The following is a 21,627-nucleotide window of genomic DNA, read 5'->3' as shown; positions in this document are numbered from 1 at the left end:
ATCTTCCGTTGGGCAGGTGCCAGTCAGACTTTCCCGTCTGGGTCCCTAAGAGACTGGGGTTCCTTGGCGTCAGGAGCGGGGCCTGGACGGTGGGCAGAGGGGGACCCTAAGAGACTGGGGTTCCTTGGCGTCAGGAGCGGGGCCTGGACGGTGGGCAGAGGGGGGTGGGGACCCAGGTGCCGCAGGGATTTCCGGTGAGCACGGGGAGGAGGGGCGGGATGCGGAACCCTAGGCTCCAGGGGGGTCAGTCCCCGGAAGGTGGGGGGGGATGATGGGGCATCAAACACGTGATGAGGGCCCAATTCCGCATCCGGGTCTCTGAGAGACTTGGCGTTAGGAGCGGCTCTTAGGTGCTCAGAGTCCACGGCTGGGGAGCGAAGGGGAGGCAAGGTAGGAACCCCGAGGGAGGACAGAGGGGACCCGGCGGAGGGCAGGGCCCACGGTGAGCCCGGGAAGGCCGCGGGGGAGCGGGATGGGGCCAGATGGTGGCGGCGGGTGCGGCAGGCCTGGCACATCCGGGTACCCGAGAGCCTGAGGCCCGGTGTGGCGGGAGCAGACCCTGAGGTAGGCGGAGGGAGGGTCCCGGGGCTAAGGGGAGGCGAGGAAAGGACCCTGAGGGGGACAGAGGGGACCCGGCGGAGGTCAGGGCCCACGGTCAGCCCGGGGAAGGCCGCGGGGGAGCGGGATGGGGCCGGATGGTGGCGGCGGGTGCGGCAGGCCTGGCACATCCGGGTACCTGAGAGCCTGAGGCCTGGTGTGGCGGGAGCAGATGTTGAGGGGGGCGGAGGGGGGGTCCAGGGCTAAGGAGAGGCGAGGGATGGACCATTGACAGGGACAAAGGGGACCCCGTCGGAGGGTCGTAAGAGCTGTGAGGCCCCCTGGGATGGGGACTTGCCCTCACTTGGGAGTATGGGTGCTCAGACTTCCACATCCGGGCCTCCCGAGGCACTGGGGGCCCCTGGCGTCAGGAGCAGGGCCTAGGACACGTGGGCAGAGGGGAGGGCCCCGGGTGCTGCTGGGAATCCCGGGGAGGATGCAGAAGAGGCCCGGGGGACCCCGCACCCCAGCCCAGAGTCGGTCCCGGGAGGCAGGCCGAGTGCGGGACGGGGCCACGCCGCGTGTCTGTGTGCGTGTCCCGACCCGCGTATCCGGGTCCCCGAAGCTCTGCCCGCCCCTCGTGTCCGTGTCCAGGAGCCGATGGGCCGGCAAGCAGTGGAGCCCGGCAGAGGCCCAGGCACCCAGGGAGCCCCGCCAGCAGGGGTGGGGAAGAAGGGCCCAGGGAGCCTGTCCCCCGCCCCCCAGCTCAGCCCCCTCTGTGAGCCCTGGGAAGCCCCCCCGGGCTGGGTCGCGGTCCTGATGGAAAGACGGTCACTCCCTGCCTCCGTTGGGGTCCGGGCGGAGGGGAGGGCCTGGGTGTGAGCGGCCCGGCCTCGGGATGGCTGCCCAAGGGGCCCGGGGTCTGCTAGGGGTGGAGGCGAGGACCCCTGGGGGACTGAGTCTCCCCGAGGGTGTTGGTCCCCAGGGAGCCCCCAGCACCACGGCCCTGCCCCTGCTTCAGCCTTGGGAGGCCGCGTGGCGGTGGACAAGTCCTGAGCTGCCTGGTGCGTTGGGGCCTCCCACACTGTGGCCATTGGGCTGGAGCACTGCCTCCAGGGTGTGGGCGGCGGTGGGGTCGGGTGGGGTGGGGGGCAATGGACCACGTGTGGCTGGCGGCCAAGGCCAGGGCTGCAGGGGCACTGAAGCCCTAGGGACACAGACTAGACTGGGTCCTGGGAGCCCCTGGGGCCCGATGACCACTTGGGACGTGCTCTGGCTTGGCAGCCAAGTCTCCTAGAGCTTGGGGGCTTGGTGGAAGGAGTGGGGTTGGGGCCCGCCCAGGGCTGACCTGGGGCCTGAGGGGATTGAAGGTGACTACCAGAGGGGGGACTGACGGACCCTGGGCCCCAGCACGTGCAGTCCAGGGAGGAAGGAGGCCCCCATGCAAGATGAGCCCATGCTATGGTCCTGATGTCCACCTCTTAGTGTTAGGGCCTCAGGGCTTGTGCTTCAAAGGAGCAGGGCCTTGGGAGTGGTTGGGGTGAGGGTGTGTGTGGAGGGCACAGGACCTGCGGGGAGTCAGAGTGAGGACCTTGGGGACACCCTGGCTCACCCCACCTGGCCCATGAGCAAGGAAGCCTGTGCAACAGAGTGGGTCCCTGCCCCGTTGGCTGCCCATGGAGGATGGGAGAGCACTGGCCCTCAGTGGCATGCTCACTTGTCCCCGGGGCGGGTGGGCGGCAGGAAGGTGGGCTGACCTGGGGAGGGTGAGGTCTTGGTGTGAGGGGCACATGTCCTCTATGGGAGGTTGGGGGCCCGGAGGAAGAGCAGGCCCTGGCAGGATAATGCTGAGGACCCTCCCAAGAGCCTGAGGACATTCACGCCCCAGGCAAAGGGGCCGGAATCCAGGCCTGCCCTTCCTGATCTTGCTGGGGGACTGGGTTTCGGGGGTGGGGTTGTGGCTGTGACCAGCCTGGACAGGGACAGAGGACAGGACGGGGACACAGGATACGACAAGGTACCTCCTCCTGCTCCTCTCCAAGTTCTCAGGTAGTTGAGGACCCCAAGGGAGAGGTCCCAGTCAGGGCTTGGGAGGAAGCCCACCTGGGGAATAATACCCAGGAGACCCAGGGGCCTGCCAACAATCAGCGTGGGGACCCTCCCCCCCCACATACCCCACATTGAAAGGGTGAGGGGCTCCCAAGCCAGCCCTCAGGCCCAGAAGGGAATGGCCCAGAAATCTGGGTGCCCCTCCCTGGTAGCCCTGGGAAGGGAACCTGGGGCGGGGCCTCTCCCATGGAGCTCCTTCTCTTCTCCAGATCTCTGGGCTCAGGGAAGGGAGGATCTGGGCCTGAGGGTCTGGACTCAGGTCAGCAGAGAAGGTGGGTGCCCTGCCCTGGCCCTGGTCCCGGCCCTGCTGGGGGTTGAGGTGAGAAATGAGGGGATGCCTTCCACATCAGGATGCCTAGGGCTCAGGCCGCCCCGACTGCTTTTGTGGGCCATGGGAAGAGGCGGGACAGGTGACCTGACTGATTTCTCTGGACTTTGGCTGGTGGCAGGTCGTGGCAGGGGGCCTTGCAAGGAAGGTGCAAGGAGGGTGGCCTCAGGGCTAGCCGGAGAGTCTTCCCAGGGTTACATGAGGTTCTAGGTGAAGAGTAAGAGGTGCCCCCATCCCAGCCCAGATAGAAGCCAGAGCTGACCCATCCCTTGTGCATGATCCAGGACGAGTCCTGGAGACTTTGGCAGGAGTGACCACAGCTGGGCCCCCCTGGCTCCCCTCTGTAGAGTCTCAGGGCCCTGTGGTCTTGCAGGGACACTTTGGCCTGAGAGGGACAGGGCCAGGGCAGTCACTTGAGAGGCCAAGGAGGGGACCCCCCACCTGGACTGCAGGGGACCTCCCAGAGTGTGAGCCAACCCTCCTCTCCACACTGGGGCCCAGAGCTGGGCTGGCAGTCTGCACCCTGAGGCACCTCCTCCTTCCCTCCTGCAGAGACTTCAAGAACTGGCAGCGGGGTCCCTCAGGACACAGAGCTGAGGAGGCACGGGCCAGAGCCACTTGTCCAGGTGAGGTGCACACTCTCTCCGAGCCTGGTGTCAGGGGCTCTCCCAGCCCAACAGAAGGGAGCCCTCTCCAGGGGAGCCCGGCACGGCCCCCTGTCAGCCCTGGCACCTTGGGGTGTCTTATCCGGGCTGCCCCCTGACAGGCCTTCCCTCCTGTCTCTTCAGGTCAGCCTGAATCTGACACCATGTCCCTAGGGAAGAGCAATGAGCTTTGGGAGCTGGGAGAAGACCCGGAAGAGGCCCAGGGCCTGCTGAATGCCCTGCAGTCCACAGCTGAGGAGGAGGAGGAGGGGCAGGTTCCATCTCCCTGGTCTCTTCCCTCTCTGTCCTCCTCATCCCCTTCCTTATCCTTATATGGCCTCCTTGGCCCCACAGAAGAGGGGTCTGCTACTGAGGGGTCCCCAAGTCCTCCCCAGAGCTCTCAGAGTGCCAACTCCTCCCCCAGTGGCAGGGCAGCCAGAGGCCTTGGCCAGCCCCAGCCTGCCGGCCCCAACAGCCCAGGGCAGGTGGGCTCAAGTGGAAGTGAAGGGCAGGAAGATGCTGTCTCCTCCCCCTATGATGGCCAGCCCAAGCCTGCTGGCTCCTACACACCAGGGGAGGTGGTCACAAGTGGAAGTGAAGGGCAGGAAGATGCTGACCCGTACCCCTGTGATGGGGCAGCCAGTGGCCTTGGCCAGCCCCAGCCTGCTGACCCCTACATCCCAGGGGAGGTGGTCGCAAGGGTAAATGAAGGGCAGGAAGATGCTGACCCGTACCCCTGTGATGGGGCAGCCAGTGGCCTTGGCCAGCTCCAGCCTGCTGACCCCTACAGCTCAGGGGAGGTGGTCGCAAGGGGAAATGAAAGGCAGGAAGATGCTGACCTGCACCCCTGTGGTGGGGCATCCGGTGGCCTTGGTCAGCCCCAGCCTGCTGGTCCCTATAGCCCAGAGGAGGTGGGGTCATCCCCACCTGAACAGCAGGAAGATGAGCAGCCCGAGGGCAGTTTCCACATGAAGACGGCTGCGCTGGTGATGTTCCTGCTCCTCAAGTATCGCATCAAGCAGCCCATCAGCAAGGAACAGATGCTGGAGGTCATCACCCCAGAATTCCAGGACGACTTCCCTGTCATCTTGAGTCAAGCGTCCCGCTGCTTGAGGCTTGTCCTTGGCCTAGACGTGATAGAAGTGGATCCCATCGAGCACTGCTATCACCTCAACATCATCCTGGGCCTCACCTGGGATGGGATGGTGAGCGGTCAGGGGGGCCTGCCCAAGACTAGCCTCCTGGGGCTGGTCCTGGGGTTGATCGTCCTGGAGGACGACTGTGCCCCCGAGGAGGAGGTGTGGGAGGCGCTGAGGGTCATGGAGGTATACGATGGCCAGGAGCACATCATCTATGGGGAGCCCAGGGACCTCCTCACCAATGTCTGGGTGCAGGAAGGCTACCTGGAGTGCCGGCCGGTGGTGGGCAGTGACCCTGTCCGCTATGAGTTCCTGTGGGGGCCCAGGGCCCATGTGGAAACCAGCAAGTTGCAGGTCATGGACTACGCGTTCCAAGTCAGTAGCAGCCTCGTGGTTTCCTCCCTGGCCCTGTGTGAACAGATTCTGAGATAAGGAAGAGGGGGCCACAGCCCCAGAGGCGGCCAGGCCCTTTCCAAGCTTTGGTGGGGCTGGCATGAAGGGGGACTTAGGGTGCTTCCTCCCGGTGTTGTCCTGTTGGGTGTGTAAAGAGAAAGTCCAGGGCGTTCTAAGGAGTTAAGGGCCAGGGCAGGTTGGGGGAGAGCATGGCCAAGAGCCTCTCTGGGGGCCTGGGCTCTGCAACACCCTGACCTCCAGAGCTTGGTTTCTTTGAGGAAGCTCTCCATGTTTGTTCCTTGGGATAGAAGGTTTCCTCAGCCCAGTGTGTCAGTGACACACCCCCCTTTGCGTTCGTACTTCCCCAGTTCAAGAGTTAACAGTTTTGTCATGTCCTGTAAACAAGTTGGAGGACCTTGCCTCTTTGTTTGGGTTGTGGATGAAATCACAGGGCATTGGCGTTGGAATCTGTTGGAAAGGCCAAGAGTGGAGCAGGCAAGAGCTGGAGCGTGCAAATAGGAAAATAAACCTTGTTCACTTTTGCTTCTTACCCGTGCCGTGTGCCATTTTTCCAAAGTAACATAGATGTGTGCTCGTGCATTCACTTGGTTTTTCAGGAATGTGAGAGAAGGGTCCTGAGGCCAGGGGAGCCCTGCTGGCGGCTCCCTCACGGCCACACAGCGGCTGAGCTCTGCTCCCTGCGAGGCCCTGTGTGTGAGCAGTGAGGACACAAGGGCCCCAGGGCCACGCAGCCTTTGGGGACTGTGTCTAGCGGCCGCTGTCCTGCAGGAAGGGGGGGAGGGGTGCCCTGAGACCTGGGCCAGCCTGCCAGCCCCAAGTGGCAGAAGGATGAGGGGGTGGGGCGGCTCCTGGGCCAGGCTCTGCAGGGGCCAAGGCCCCCGTGGCTGAGGTTCTCTTGTCACGGTGACTCCTTGTGTGCAGCTGATGACCATGATGTTGAGGGGTGACACGCCCGTATGTGGAGACAGGGTGCCTTAGGGGTGGGAGCAAAGTCTAACATGGTCAGTTGCTCTGAGAAGTTCCTTCTGGATCATAGACGAACCAGAGAGTTATGTCTTCCAGGGGCAGGAGAGGAAGCTGTCCTGCACTCTGGTCCCAGTGCAGTGGAACACAGTGCACAGACTAGGTGTTTTATATGCATCCTGTGCAAGGATTTCCGGAGGAACACAGCCCTATATTCCTTGAAGTGGAGCCCCGAAGACTCTCCACTGACTCTCTTGTTCCTGACCATGGAAAGTCAGAACCCACGGCATCAAAAAGACATTTAATTTGGTTATCTTGGGTGTCACTGGGACAGCTGTACGTCAGCAAGGTCTAGGTTTGGGTGGGGAGAATTGAAGGAAAGCAGTGGTTTGGGTGCAAGAGCAGCCGGGAGGGAGGGAAGGAGTCGGTCTTTGACTCGAACTGTAGGCTTGTCGCACCTCTGTGCTGTATCCAGCTGGGACAACTCCCCGCACCCGAGTTCCACACATAGCCTCCTATAGCCCACATACAGCCCCTGATTTAGAAAATGGATTGAGTTTCGTATTTGAAGCACCCTCTCTGGCCGATTAGCTGGTCCAGGTCAGGTTGAGCTGCAGGTACTCTAACTCTGGCCGGGCTAACAAAACCTATCCCAGAGGAGAGCGCGGGAGGCCCCGGGGTCAGGACAGCATTGAACATAGCTGCCGTTCATCCAGGTTCCAATGTATGCCAGGCGCTGTGCAAGGTGCTTCCTGTCCCCAACACACATTCCTGCCTTCTGACAGGGCGGGGCGTCTCCAAACCACCTACTTCCCAGGTGACAACCCCGAGGCTCTCAGGGTTGGTCCTTTTCCCAGGATCACATGGCTGGTGAGTGACGAGGCGGAGACTAGAAGCCTGGTGTGAAGCCATGTCGAGTCCACGCTGTCCCCTCCCCGCCCAGCCTGTGGCCAGCCTTCTGACTCCTACATCAGGAGTGAGGACAGCGTGGTGTCTCCCAGGTGACAAAAGGAAGGATGCCGTGGCAAAGGTTCAGAGACCTGGGCTAAGGAAGGCAGGCGACAATGAGAATCAAACAGGATTTGGGTCGTGTCTGTGGGCTCGTTAACCTAGAGTTCTTCTGTCTGAGCCCCAGAGGCCTTCGTGAACTGGCTGCCCAGGTGCTGGCAATGTTTCCAGACTTAGCACTTTCCCGAATGACAGCGCCTTCCCCTGGTTTTCGCCTCATGTTCTTCTGTCTACCTCTTGGACCTGGCCCGCTAATGAGTCATCACTGGTCCGCGTAGAACAGGTAGGAATCACCTTCTCTCCCCCGACACAGAACCTAACTCTGTAGTAGCCTCTGGCCATTAAATGCATAAAGCGAATTGTCCCCGCTGAGATTACAGAATCATTTGAAAACTAGACGTGGTCCTGTATTTGGAGGTATTTGGAAGTAGGTGTCACACAAGAGATGCTTGAGAAAGTTCAAAGAATTCCAAGGCAAATGTGACCTCAGAAACTCCTCCCAGGGATAAAGTCAGTTGTCACAACAAATCATGTAGTCGCTTTTGGTTGAGCACCTACTGTGTAACAATAGTGTCCCTGGCTCAAGAGGCCCCCCGGGGCTTCTGAGGTCCTGGCGTAGCAGGGTGTGAGTCGTGCTGTGGCAGGATGGCTGGCCTGTGTCACAAGAAGTGGTCCAAGGTGCACATGTTTGGGGGCTGTGAATCCTGTGGAGATGGCGCCTTTTCTTATTCAACTGGTGAGGAAGGGTGGGCTCCAGGGCAGGAGAAGGTCCATGCATGGGCTGAGAATCTCCTGATAGACCACGTTTCCTAGGAAGGAAGCACCGTGGACCATCCTGTTGAGAGCATCCCCACCTCCAAGATGGTGTTTGGACCTGGGAAGAGACGTCTATGGTGATACCCTCATTATTAGTTTCTCTTGGAATTCTCGGGTATGTGAGCAATTGGAGAACTGTGAGTTTTATCCATGAAGGTGGAAGGCCCAGGCAGGGGGCACGCTCCGCATTCTGTGTCAGTGAATGACCCTACAGCGACTTGATTCACATATGCATATGTATATGTATGTATGTATGCATGCAATTTTTAAGGAAACATGGAAAAATTCCTCTGATAGGTGGATTTCTGGTTGAGTACAGGCATATATATGCCATTTTGGGTTACTTTTTTTTTTATCATTTTGGATTACTTTTTAATACTCTGCTCCTGACATCCTTAAGGCTGAGCATAGGTCCACCAGAATTCAATATTTACTTCCTCTAACCTTGCCTCAGGCAGCTGGAAGCTCTGCAGTAACTAAAAGTACTCATGAAAAACAGAGCAAGGACAACTTCGGGTCCAGGAGGTAGCTTTCCATGAATCCGTCCTAACGCCCTTTACCTAAGTGGAAAATGTCCATGATGCAGGGAGGACAGAGGGGACCTCACAGGGGTCAGGCCCCAGGGTCAGCCCAAAAGACCCCAGGGCCGCATGGGGACAAGGTCAAGTGTGACTTGTGCATCCAGGTCCCAGAGAGCCTGTGGGCCTGGTGGCAGGAGCAGATGTTCAGGCAGGAGAGGTGAGGGCCCTGGCGGGTATCGGGAGGGAAAGCAAGGGATGAACCCGGAGGGAGGACAGAGGGAACCCCAGCAGAAGGCCATCAGCGATGTCAGGCCTGCATGGCCCCTGGGCTGGGAGGGGGAACCGCGGGGAGGGGGGCAGCACAGCCAGATTTCGACATCCGGGTTTCCCGAGAGACTGACCGCCCTTGGATTCAGAAGCAGGGTGTCCCTCAGGTGGACAGAGCGTGGACCCAGGTCCTCCCGGTGAGGATATGGAGGGATGATGGAGGGACTCGGGACTTCAGAAACCTCAGCCCGGGAAGGCCGCGCAGGAGTGGGATGGGGCCAGATGGAGGCGGCAGGTGCGGCAGGCCTGGCACATCCGGGTACCCGGGAGACTGGGGCCTGGTGTGGTGGGAGCACACGCTGAGGGGGGTGGAGGGAGGGTCCAGGAGCTAAGGGGACTGAGGGATGGACCCTGAGGGGGACAGAGAGGACTCAGCAGAAGGTCTGCAGGGATGGGAGCCCCCCAACCCCAGGCCGACTGGAGATCTTCCGTTGGGCAGGTGCCAGTCAGACTTTCCCGTCTGGGTCCCTAAGAGACTGGGGTTCCTTGGCGACAGGAGCGGGGCCTGGACGGTGGGCAGAGGGGGGTGGGGACCCAGGTGCCGCAGGGATTTCCGGTGAGCACGGGGAGGAGGGGCGGGATGCGGAACCCTAGGCTCCAGGGGGGTCAGTCCCCGGAAGGTGGGGGGGGATGATGGGGCATCAAACACGTGATGAGGGCCCAATTCCGCATCCGGGTCTCTGAGAGACTTGGCGTTAGGAGCGGCTCTTAGGTGCTCAGAGTCCACGGCTGAGGAGCGAAGGGGAGGCAAGCTACGAACCCCGAGGGAGGACAGAGGGGACCCGGCGGAGGTCAGGGCCCACGGTGAGCCCGGGAAGGCCGCGGGGGAGCGGGATGGGGCCAGATGGTGGCGGCGGGTGTGGCAGGCCTGGCACATCCGGGTACCCGAGAGCCTGAGGCCCGGTGTGGCGGGAGCAGACGCTGAGGGGGTCGGGGGGAGGGTCCCGGGGCTAAGGGGAGGTGAGGGATGGACCCTGAGGGGGACAGAGGGGACCCGGCGGAGGTCAGGGCCCACGGTCAGCCCGGGAAGGCCGCGGGGGAGCGGCATGGGGCCAGATGGTGGCGGCGGGTGCGGCAGGCCTGGCACATCCGGGTACCCGAGAGCCTGAGGCCGGGTTTGGCGGGAGGAGACGTTGAGGGGGGCGGAGAGGAGGGTCCAGGGGCTAAGGAGAGGCGAGGGATGGACCTTGAGGGGTCAGAGGGGAACCTTGGAGAGTCGCAAGGGTTGTGAGGCCCCTCGGGGGGGACCGGGACCCGCCCTTCTGTGGGCAGCCCGTAGGCAGGATGACCAGTCTTCCAGATCCGGGCCTCACGAGACACAGGGCACCTGGCATCAGGAGCAGGGCCTAGGACAGGTGGGCAGAGGGGAGGGCCCCGGGTTCTGCTGGGAATCCCCGGGAGGATGCGGAAGAGGCCCGGGGGACCCGCACCCCAGCCCAGAGTCGGTCCCGGGAAGGTCATAGGGGGGTTGGGAACACGTGGTGAGGCCCCACTTCCGCATCCGGGCTCTGAGAGACCAGGGGGCTGGTGTTCAGAGCAGGGCCTCCCTGAGGGGGCAGAGGGTGGGCCCAGGTCCTGCTGGGTTCCTGCCGAGGATGTCCATGGAGGACGGAGTGACCCTGCACCCCAGTCCACAGTCAGTCCCGGGAGGCAGGCAGTGGAGCCCGGCAGAGGCCCAGGCACCCAGGGAGCTCCGCCAGCAGGGGTGGGTAGAAGGGCCCAGGGAGCCTGTCCCCCGCCCCCCAGCTCAGCCCCCTCTGTGAGCCCTGGGAAGCCCCCGGGCTGGGTCATGGTCCTGATGGAAAGACGGTCACTCCCTGTCCCCGTGGGGGTCTGGGCGGAGGGGAGGTCCTCGGTACAGCTGCCCAAGGGGCCCGGGGTCAGTTAGGGCTTGAGGGGAGGACCCCCAATGGACTGATTCCCCTGAGGGAGTGTGTCCCTCAGGAGCCACCAGCACCGCGGCCCTGCCCCTGCTCCAGCCTCGGGAGGCTGCCGGGGGGTGGAGTCCCGAGCTGTGTGGACACTTGTGGGACAGGGCCTCCCACACCTGTGGCCATTGGGCTGGAGCACTGCCTCCAGGGTGTGGACGGCGGTGGGGTCGGGTGGGGTGGGGGGCAATGGCCCACGTGGGGCTGGTGGCCAAGGCCAGGACCACAGGGGCACTGCAGCCGTAGGGACACAGACCACAATGGGCGGGTGGGTGGCAGGAAGGTGGGCTGACCTGGGTAGGGTGAGGTCTTGGTGTGAGGGGCACCGTGCCCTCTATGGGAGGTTGGGGACCTGGAGGAAGAGCAGGCCCTGGCAGGATAATGCTGAGGACCTTCCCAGGAGCCCGAGGGCATTAGAGCCCCAGGACGGAGGGGCCAGGGGAATTTTAAAAATGTCTCCAGGCCTGCCCTTCCTAATCTTGCTGGGGGACTGAGGGGCGGGGGTGGAGGTGGGGTTGCTGTTGTGACCCGCCTGGCCGGGGACACGGGACAGGATGGGGACACAGGACATAACAGGGTACCTCCTCCTGCTCCTCTCCCAGTTCTCAGGGAGGTGAGGACCCCACTGGGAGAGGACCCAGTCAGGGCTTGAGAGGAGGCTCACCTGGGGGATAGATACTCAAGAGTCCTAGAGCCTGCCAAGATTCAGTGCGGGGACCCCCGCCCACCCCATATTGAAGGAGTCAGTGGCTCCCAAGCCAGCCCTCAGGCCCAGGAGGGGATGTCTCAGAAATCTGGTGCCCCTCCCTGGCAGCCCTGGGAAGGGAACCTGGGGCAGGGCCTCTGCCATGGAGCCCCTCCTCTTCTCCAGATCCCTGGGCTCAGGGAGGGGAGGACCTGGGCCTGAGGGTCTGCACTCAGGTCAGCAGAGGAGGTGGGTGCCCTGCCCTGGCCCTGGTCCAGGCCCTGGCGGGGGTCGACGTGAGAAATGAGGGGATGCCTCCCACATCAGGATCCCTAGGGACCAGGCCTCAGGGACAGCTGTGGAGTCTTCCCAGGCCTTGCGTGGGGTCCAGGTGAAGAGCGAGAGGCGCCCATCCCAGCCCAGTTGGAAGCCAGAGCTGGCCCATCCCTTGTGCATGATCCAGGACGATTCCTGGAGACTTTGGCAGGTGTGGCCACGGCTGGGCCCCCCTGGCTTCCTTCTGTGGAGTGTTGGGGCCCTGTGTTCTTGCAGGGACACTTTGCCTGAGAGAGACAGGGCCAGGGCAGTCCCTTGAGAGGCAAAGGAGGGGACCCCGCACCTGGCCTGCTGGGGACCTCCCAGAGTGCGAGCCAGCCCTCCTCTCCACACTGGGACCCAGGGCTGGGCTGGCAGTCTGCACCCTGAGGACCCTCCTCCTTCCCTCCTGCAGAGACTTCAAGAACTGGCAGCAGAGGCCTCGGTCTGAGGCGGGGGTCCCTCAGGACACAGAGCTGAGGAGGCCAAGGGCCAGAGCCACTTGTCCAGGTGAGGTGTACGCTCTCTCTGAGACTGGTGTTAGGGGCTCTCCCAGCCCAAAACAGGGGAGCCCTCTGCAGGGGAGCCTGGCACGGCCCCCTGTCAGCCCTGGCACTTCGGGGTGTCCTGGCTCGGCTCCCCCCTGACAGGCCTTCCTTCCTGTCTTCAGGTTCAGCCCGAATCTGACACCATGTCCCTCAGGAAGAGCAATGAGCTTTGGGAGCTGGGAGAAGACCCGGATGAAGCCCAGGGCCTGCTGGATGCCCTGCAGTCCAGGGCTGAGGAGGAGGGGCAGGTTCCATCTCCCTGGTCTCTTCCCTCTCTGTCCTCTTCCTCCCCTTCCTTTTCTTTCTATGGCCTCCTTGGCCCCCCAGAGGAGGGATCTACTACTGAGGGGTCCCCAAGTCCTCTCCAGAGCTCTCAGAGTGCCATCACCTCCCCCTATGACGGGGCAACCAGGGGCCTTGGCCAGCCCCAGACTGCTGGCCCCTACAGCCCAGGGGAGGTGGGCTCAAGCGGAAGTGAAGGGCAGGAAGATGCTGACCCATACCCCTGTGGCTGGGCATCCATTGGCCTTGGCCAGCCCCAGCCTGCTGGCCCCAATGGCCCAGGGATGGTGGGGTCAAACCCACCTGAACAGCAGGAAGATGAGCAGCCCCAGGGCATGTTTCACATGAAGACGGCTGCGCTTGTGATGTTCCTACTCCTCAAGTATCGCACCAAGCAGCCCACCAGCAAGGCAGAGATGCTGGAAGTCATCACCCCAGCATTCCAGGATGACTTCCCTGTCATCTTGAGCGAAGCATCCATATGCTTGCGCCTGGTCCTTGGCCTAGACGTGACTGAAGTGGATCCCAGAGAGGACTCCTACGACCTCAACATCGTCCTGGGCCTCACATGGGATGGGATGGTGAGCGGTCAGGGGGACCTGCCCAAAACCAGCCTCCTGGTGCTGGTCCTGGGGTTGATCGTCCTGGAGGATGACTGTGCCCCCGAGGAGGAGGTGTGGGAGACCCTAGGGGTCATGGGGGTGTATGATGGCCAGGAGCACATCGTCTATGGGGAGCCCAGGGACCTCCTCACCAATGTCTGGGTGCAGGAAGGCTACCTGGAGTGCCGGCCGGTGGCGGGCAGTGACCCTGTCCGCTACGAGTTCCTGTGGGGGCCCAGGGCCTATGAGGAAACCAGCAAGTTGCAGGTCATGGACTACGTGTTCCAAGTCAGTAGCAGCCTCGTGGTTTCCTCCCTGGCCCTGTGTGAACAGATTCTGAGATAAGGAAGAGGGGGCCACAGCCCCAGAGGCGGCCAGGCCCTTTCCAAGCTTTGGTGGGGCCGGCATGAAGGGAGGCCTTAGGGTGCTTCCTCCCGGTGTTGTCCTGTTGGGTGTGTAAAGAGAAAGTCCTGGGCGTTCTCAGGAGTTTAGGGCCAGGGCAGGTTGGGGGAGAGCATGGCCAAGAGCCTCTCTGGGGGCCTGGGCTCTGCAACACCCTGACCTCCAGAGCTTGGTTTCTTTGAGGAAGCTCTCCATGTTTGTTCCTTGGGATAGAAGGTTTCCTCAGCCCAGTGTGTCAGTGACACACCCCCCTTTGCGTTCTTACTTCCCCAGTTAAAGCATTAAGAGTTTTGTCATGTCCTGTAAACAAGTTGGAGGACCTTGTCTCTTTGTTTGGGTTGTGGATGAAATCACAGGGCATTGGCGTTGGAATCTGTTGGAAAGGCCAAGAGTGGAGCAGGCAAGAGCTGGAGCGTGCAAATAGGAAAATAAACCTTGTTCACTTTTGCTTCTTACCCGTGCCGTGTGCCATTTTTCCAAAGTAACATAGATGTGTGCTCGTGCATTCACTTGGTTTTTCAGGAATGTGAGAGAAGGGTCCTGAGGCCAGGGGAGCCCTGCTGGCGGCTCCCTCACGGCCACACAGCGGCTGAGCTCTGCTCCCTGCGAGGCCCTGTGTGTGAGCAGTGAGGACACAAGGGCCCCAGGGCCACGCAGCCTTTGGGGACTGTGTCTAGCGGCCGCTGTCCTGCAGGAAGGGGGGGAGGGGTGCCCTGAGACCTGGGCCAGCCTGCCAGCCCCAAGTGGCAGAAGGATGAGGGGGTGGGGCGGCTCCTGGGCCAGGCTCTGCAGGGGCCAAGGCCCCCGTGGCTGGGGTTCTCTCGTCACGGTGACTCCTTGTGTGCAGCTGATGGCCATGATGTTGAGGGGTGACACGCCCGTACGTGGAGACAGGGTGCCTTAGGGGTGGGAGCAAAGTCTAACATGGTCAGTTGCTCTGAGAAGTTCCTTCTGGATCATAGACGAACCAGAGAGTTATGTCTTCCAGGGGCAGGAGAGGAAGCTGTCCTGCACTCTGGTCCCAGTGCAGTGGAACACAGTGCACAGACTAGGTGTTTTATATGCATCCTGTGCAAGGATTTCCGGAGGAACACAGCCCTATATTCCTTGAAGTGGAGCCCCGAAGACTCTCCACTGACTCTCTTGTTCCTGACCATGGAAAGTCAGAACCCACGGCATCAAAAAGACATTTAATTTGGTTATCTTGGGTGTCACTGGGACAGCTGTACGTCAGCAAGGTCTAGGTTTGGGTGGGGAGAATTGAAGGAAAGCAGTGGTTTGGGTGCAAGAGCAGCCGGGAGGGAGGGAAGGAGTCGGTCTTTGACTCGAACTGTAGGCTTGTCGCACCTCTGTGCTGTATCCAGCTGGGACAACTCCCCGCACCCGAGTTCCACACATAGCCTCCTATAGCCCACATACAGCCCCTGATTTAGAAAATGGATTGAGTTTCGTATTTGAAGCACCCTCTCTGGCCGATTAGCTGGTCCAGGTCAGGTTGAGCTGCAGGTACTCTAACTCTGGCCGGGCTAACAAAACCTATCCCAGAGGAGAGCGCGGGAGGCCCCAGGGTCAGGACAGCATTCAACATAGCTGCCGTTCATCCAGGTTCCAATGTATGCCAGGCGCTGTGCAAGGTGCTTCCTGTCCCCAACACACATTCCTGCCTTCTGACAGGGCGGGGCGGCTCCAAACCACCTACTTCCCAGGTGACAACCCCGAGGCTCTCAGGGTTGGTCCTTTTCCCAGGATCACATGGCTGGTGAGTGACGAGGCGGAGACTAGAAGCCTGGTGTGAAGCCATGTCGAGTCCATGCTGTCCCCTCCCCGCCCAGCCTGTGGCCAGCCTTCTGACTCCTACATCAGGAGTGAGGACAGCGTGGTGTCTCCCAGGTGACAAAAGGAAGGATGCCGTGGCAAAGGTTCAGAGACCTGGGCTAAGGAAGGCAGGCGACAATGAGAATCAAACAGGATTTGGGTCGTGTCTGTGGGCTCGTTAACCTAGAGTTCTTCTGTCTGAGCCCCAGAGGTCTTCGGGAACTGGCTGCCCAGGTGCTGGCAATGTTTCCAGACTTAGCACTTTCCCGAATGACAGTGCCTTCCCCTGGTTTTCGCCTCGTGTTCTTCTGTCTACCTCTTGGACCTGGCCCGCTAATGAGTCATCACTGGTCCGCGTAGAACAGATAGGAATCACCTTCTCTCCCCCGACACAGAACCTAACTCTGTAGTAGCCTCTGGCCATTAAATGCATAAAGCGAATTGTCCCCGCTGAGATTACAGAATCATTTGAAAACTAGACGTGGTCCTGTATTTGGAGGTATTTGGAAGTAGGTGTCACACAAGAGATGCTTGAAAAAGTTCAAAGAATTCCAAGGCAAATGTGACCTCAGAAACTCCTCCCAGCGATAAAGTCAGTTGTCATAACAAATCATGTAGTCGCTTTTGGTTGAGCACCGACTGTGTAACGATAGTGTCCCTGGCTCAGGAGGCCTCCCGGGGCTTCTGAGGTTGTGGCGTAGCAGGGGCGGGAGTCACGTGCTGTGGCATGATGGCTGCCTGTGTCACCAGTACTGGGCCAAGGTGCACATGTTTGCGGGGTGGGTGGGAATCCTGTGGAGATGGCGCCTTTTCTTATTCAACTGGTGAGGAAGAGTGGGCTCCAGTGCAGGAGAAGGCACATGCATGGGCTGGGGAATCTCCTGATAGACCACGTTTCCTCTGCATACTAGCACACTACCAACCCCTTTCTTACTTCCCTAAATTGTCATCAACCACCCCCCTAACCTAGGTACACATAAGACACACACCATCCTCCTGCCTACCTTTCTCTGTTCCCAGCACAGGACTGGCTATTCTCCCTCCGATTCCCTGCCACCCTCCACCCTCTGTGATTTTCACAGGCTCCTCTGCTAACACCAATCTCTGGCTCTAACTCTCCAGACCTGGGTCTGCTTCAAACTTTCTCTTGGCAAGAGTTCCCTCCCTGATCTAGTACTCTCAACACTGTGTAGTTCCCCTCTAACTTTCCACCTGTGCTTCCATATTTTGAAATTATTCTTAAATCATGTTCAAGTATTCTCCATTAGAATGTGGATTTTGCTTCCTTTTGCTTTTTCCCGTTTCCTGTGCTCACAACAGAGCACACAGTCCACTTGACTGATATTCATATTCCCTAATCTCAACCAGAATCTGTTAAAGCTGTGTAGCTTAATCCTCTTTAAGAACACAGGGAAGGTGGTTTCAATAATGGTCCTTTATTCAACAGAGAGCAAATAAAAATTAGGATGTGCAGTTACAGCAACTCCTCTAGTCTCATTGTATCACATTTAAAGGGCGCTTTCAGTTTTGGGCCTGTTATATGTGTGCTTTTCTGGTCACTGTGGTAAGGCTTTGGGTACAAAAAGGCTATAGTTGGCCATACCCACTGTATCTCACAATAAATACTAAAAACAACAGTATACTTCCACTTCTCCACCTTAGCCTTTCCTCTACTGTTGGCATACATTGTACTGTTACGTATTTTAAAGCTCCACCATACATGGTTGTTAAATAGTCAGTTATAAAATAGAAATTCAATAAAAAGAAAATAGTATAGTGAATTATCCTCTAAAGACATTTACATAAGTAAGAAAATATATACATTTTACTACTACCTATGTTAAAACTCCACCATACATTTCCTTTTTTCCCACCATACATTTCTGTTAAAATAGTTATCTCTTAGGGATCCCTGGGTGGCGCAGCGGTTTAGCTCCTGCCTTTGGCCCCGGGGCGCGATCCTGGAGACCCGGGATCGAATCCCACGTTGGGCTCCTGGTGCATGGAGCCTGCTTCTCCCTCTGCCTGTGTCTCTGCCTCTCTCTCTCTCTCTCTCTCTCTCTGACTATCATAAATAAATAAAAATTAAAAAAAATTTAAATAGTTATCTCTTAAAAACTTTTAAATAAATAAGAAAATCACCTTTATGTTTACCCATGAAGTTGAAATTCCTGATGTTTTTCATTCTTTTGTGTTATCTAGGTTTCTATCTGGTGTCTTACTGTCTGCCTGGAGGACTTTAACATTTCTTTTATTTTTTTTCCTTCCTAGCTTTAGAATATTTATTTATTTATTTATTTATTTATTTATTTATTTTAATAAATTAACTTTTATTGGTGTTCAATTTACCAACATACAGAAAAACACCCAGTGCTCATCCCGTCAAGTGTCCCCCTCAGTGCCCGTCACCCATTCCTCCCCACCTCCCCGCCCTCCTCCCCTTCCACCACCCCTAGTTCGTTTCCCAGAGTTAGGAGTCTTTATGTTCTGTCTCTCTTCCTGATATTTCCCACACATTTCTTCTCCCTTCCCTTATATTCCCTTTCACTATTATTTATATTCCCCAAATGATTGAGAACATACACTGTTTGTCCTTCTCCGATTGACTTACTGCATTCAGCATAATACCCTCCAGTTCCATCCACGTCAAAGCAAATGGTGGGTATTTGTCGTTTCTAATGGCTGAGTAATATTCCATTGTATACATAAACCACATCTTCTTTATCCATTCATCTTTCGATGGACACCGAGGCTCCTTCCATAGTTTGGCTATTGTGGACATTGCTGCTAGAAACATCGGGGTGCAGGTGTCCCGGCGTTTCATTGCATCTGAGTCTTTGGGGTAAATCCCCAACAGTGCAATTGCTGGGTCGTAGGGCAGGTCTATTTTTAACTCTTTGAGGAACCTCCACACAGTTTTCCAGAGTGGCTGCACCAGTTCACATTCCCACCAACAGTGTAAGAGGGTTCCCTTTTCTCCGCCTCCTCTCCAACATTTGTTGTTTCCTGCCTTGTTAATTTTCCCCATTCTCACTGGTGTGAGGTGGTATCTCATGGTGGTTTTGATTTGTATTTCCCTGATGGCAAGTGATGCAGAGCATTTTCTCATGTGCATGTTGGCCATGTCCATGTCTTCCTTTGTGAGATTTCTCTTCATGTCTTTTGCCCATTTCATGATTGGATTGTTTGTTTCTTTGGTGTTGAGTTTAATAAGTTCTTTATAGATTTTGGAAACTAGCCTTTTATCTGATATGTCATTTGCAAATATCTTCTCCCATTCTGTAGGTTGTCTTTTAGTTTTGTTGACTGTATCCTTTGCTGTGCAAAAGCTTCTTATCTTGGCGAAGTCCCAATAGTTCATTTTTGCTTTTGTTTCTTTTGCCTTTGTGGGTGTATCTTGCAAGAAGTTACTGTGGCCAAGTTCAAAAAGGGGGTTGCCTGTGTTCTCTTCTATGATTTTGATGGACTCTTGTCTCATATTTAGATCTCTCATCCATTTTGAGTTTATCTTTGTGTATGGTGAAAGAGAGTGGTCCAGTTTCATTCTTATGCATGTAGATGTCCAATTTCCCCCGCCCCCCACCATTTATTGAAAAGACTGTCTTTCTTCCAATGGATAGTCTTTCCTCCTTTATCGAATATTAGTTGACCATACAGGTCAGGGTCCACTTCTGGATTCTCTATTCTGTTCCATTGATTTTTGTGTCTGTTTTTGTGCCAGGACCACACTGTCTTGATGACCACAGCTTTGTAGTACAACCTGAAATCTGGCATTGTGATGCCCCCAGCTATGGTTTTCTTTTTTAAAATTCCCCTGGCTATTCGGGGTCTTTTCTGATTCCACACAAATCTTAAGATGATTTGTTCCAACTCTCTGAAGAAAGTCCATGGTATTTTGATAGGGATTGCATTAAATGTGTAAATTGCCCTGGGTAACATTGACATTTTCACAATATTAATTCTGCCAATCCATGAGCATGGAATATTTTTCCATCTCTTTGTGTCTTCCTCAATTTCTTTCAGAAGTATTCTATAGTTTTTAGGGTATAGATCCTTTACCTCTTTGGTTAGGTTTATTCCTAGGTATCTTATGCTTTTGGGTGCAATTGTAAATGGGATTGACTCCTTAATTTCTCTTTCTTCAGTCTCATTGTTAGTGTATAGAAATGCCATTGATTTCTGGGCATTGATTTTGTATCCTGCCACGCTACCAAATTGCTGTATGAGTTCTAGCAATCTTGGGGTGGAGGCTTTTGGGTTTTCTATGTACAGTATCATGTCATCTGCGAAGAGGGAGAATTTGACTTCTTCTTTGCCAATTTGAATGCCTTTCATGTCTTTTTGTTGTCTGATTGCTGAGGCGAGGACTTCCAGTACTATGTTGAATAGCAGTGGTGAGAGTGGACATCCCTGTCTTGTTCCTGATCTTAGGGGAAAGGCTCCCAGTGCTTCCCCATTGAGAATGATATTTGCTGTGGGCTTTTCGTAGATGGCTTTTAAGATGTTGAGGAAAGTTCCCTCTATCCCAACACTCTGAAGTGTTTTGATCAGGAATGGATGCTGTATTTTGTCAAATGCTTTCTCCGCATCTAATGAGAGGATCCTATGGTTCTTGGTTTTTCTCTTGCTGATATGATGAATCACACTGATGGTTTTACGAGTGTTGAACCAGCCTTGTGTCCCGGGGATAAATCCTACTTGGGCATGGTGAATAATTTTCTTAATGTGTTGTTGGATCCTATTGTCTAGTATCTTGTTGAGAATTTTTGCATCCATGTTCATCAGGGATATTGGTCTGTAATTCTCCTTTTTGGTGGGTCTTTGTCTGGTTTCGGAATTAAGGTGATGCTGGCCTCATAGAATGAATTTGGAAGTACTCCATCTCTTTCTATCTTTCCAAACAGCTTTAGTAGAATAGGTATGATTTCTTCTTTAAACGTTTGATAGAATTCCCCTGGGAAGCCATCTGGCCCTGGACTCTTGTGTCTTGGGAGGTTTTTGATGACTGCTTCAATTTCCTCCCTGGTTATTGGCCTGTTCAGGTTTTCTATTTCTTCCTGTTCCAGCTTTGGTAGTTTGTGGCTTTCCAGGAATGCGTCCATTTCTTCTCGGTTGCCTAATTTATTGGCATAGAGCTGTTCATAATATGTTTTTAAAATCGTTTGTATTTCCTTGGTGTTGGTAGTGATCTCTCCTTTTTCATTCATGATTTTATTAATTTGAGTCTTCTCTCTCTTCTTTTTAATAAGGTTGGCTAATGGTTTATCTATCTTATTAATTCTTTCAAAGAACCAACTCCTGGTTCTGTTGATCTGTTCCACAGTTCTTTTGGTCTCGATTTCATTTAGTTCTGCTCAAATTTTAATTAACTCTCTTCTTCTGCTGGGCGTGGGGTCCATTTGTTGCTTTTTCTCTAGCTCCTTTATGTGTAAGGTGAGCTTTTGTATTTGAGTTCTTTCCAGTTTTTGAATGGATGCTTGTATTGCGATGTATTTCCCCCTCAGGACTGCTTTTGCTGCATCCCAAAGATTTTGAACAGTTGTATCTTCATTCTCATTAGTTTCCATGAATCTTTTCAATTCTTCCTTAATTTCCTGGTTGACCTTTTCATCTTTTAGCAGGATGGTCCTTAACCTCCACGTGTTTGAGGTCCTTCCAAACTTCTTGTTGTGATTTAGTTCTAATTTCAAGGCATTATGGTCTGAGAATATACAGGGGACTATCCCGATCTTTTGGTATCGGTTCAGACCCGATGTGTGACCCAGTATGTGGTCTATTCTGGAGAAAGTTCCATGTGCACTTGAGAAGAATGTGTATTCAGTTGAGTTTGGATGTAAAGTTCTGTAAATATCTGTGAAATCCATCTGGACCAGTGTATCATTTAAAGCTCTCGTTTCTTTGGAGATGTTGTGCTTAGAAGACCTATCGAGGGTAGAAAGAGCTAGATTGAAGTCACCAAGTATAAGTGTATTATTATCTAAGTATTTCTTCTGTTTGGTTATTAATTGGTTTAAATATTTTGCAGCTCCCACATTCGGGGCATATATATTGAGGATTGTTAAGTCCTCTTGTTGGATAGATCCTTTGAGTATGAGATAGTGTCCCTCTTCATCTCTCACTATAGTCTTCGGGGTAAATTTTAATTTATCTGATATGAGGATGGCTACCCCTGCTTTCTTTTTTTTTTTTTTTCCCTGCTTTCTTTTGAGGACCATTTGAATGGTAAATGGTTCTCCAACCTTTT

The 21,627-nt window shown here is 56.0% G+C and overlaps 2 protein-coding genes across 3 annotated transcripts; both read left to right on the top strand.

Annotated features, from left to right (window-relative positions):
- Nucleotides 1-312: 312 nt before the first annotated feature.
- Nucleotides 313-5,700, top strand: LOC140596156 (uncharacterized). 2 transcript variants are annotated; one of them, XM_072743592.1, is made up of 3 exons: nucleotides 313-390; nucleotides 3,527-3,600; nucleotides 3,763-5,700. In XM_072743592.1, the coding sequence occupies exon 3, from the start codon at nucleotides 3,783-3,785 to the stop codon at nucleotides 5,187-5,189; it is 1,407 nt and encodes a 468-aa protein (XP_072599693.1). In that variant the 5' UTR covers nucleotides 313-390; nucleotides 3,527-3,600; nucleotides 3,763-3,782; the 3' UTR covers nucleotides 5,190-5,700. The 2 variants fall into 2 exon arrangements, with proteins under 2 accessions (XP_072599693.1, XP_072599694.1); XM_072743593.1 differs by lacking the exon at nucleotides 313-390 and adding an exon at nucleotides 470-564.
- Nucleotides 5,701-12,149: 6,449 nt separating this feature from the next.
- On the top strand, nucleotides 12,150-14,021 carry LOC112909807 (melanoma-associated antigen 8-like). The gene is made up of 2 exons (XM_072743594.1): nucleotides 12,150-12,244; nucleotides 12,405-14,021. Exon 2 carries the CDS (start codon nucleotides 12,426-12,428, stop codon nucleotides 13,509-13,511), a length of 1,086 nt encoding a protein of 361 aa, XP_072599695.1. The 5' UTR covers nucleotides 12,150-12,244; nucleotides 12,405-12,425; the 3' UTR covers nucleotides 13,512-14,021.
- The last annotated feature ends 7,606 nt before the right edge of the window (nucleotides 14,022-21,627 follow it).

Source organism: Vulpes vulpes, chromosome X (assembly GCF_048418805.1).
Source record: "Vulpes vulpes isolate BD-2025 chromosome X, VulVul3, whole genome shotgun sequence".
Lineage (NCBI taxonomy): Eukaryota > Metazoa > Chordata > Mammalia > Carnivora > Canidae > Vulpes > Vulpes vulpes.
The sequence above is the reverse complement of the archived record's forward strand: the minus strand, read 5'-3'. Positions and strand labels throughout refer to the sequence as shown.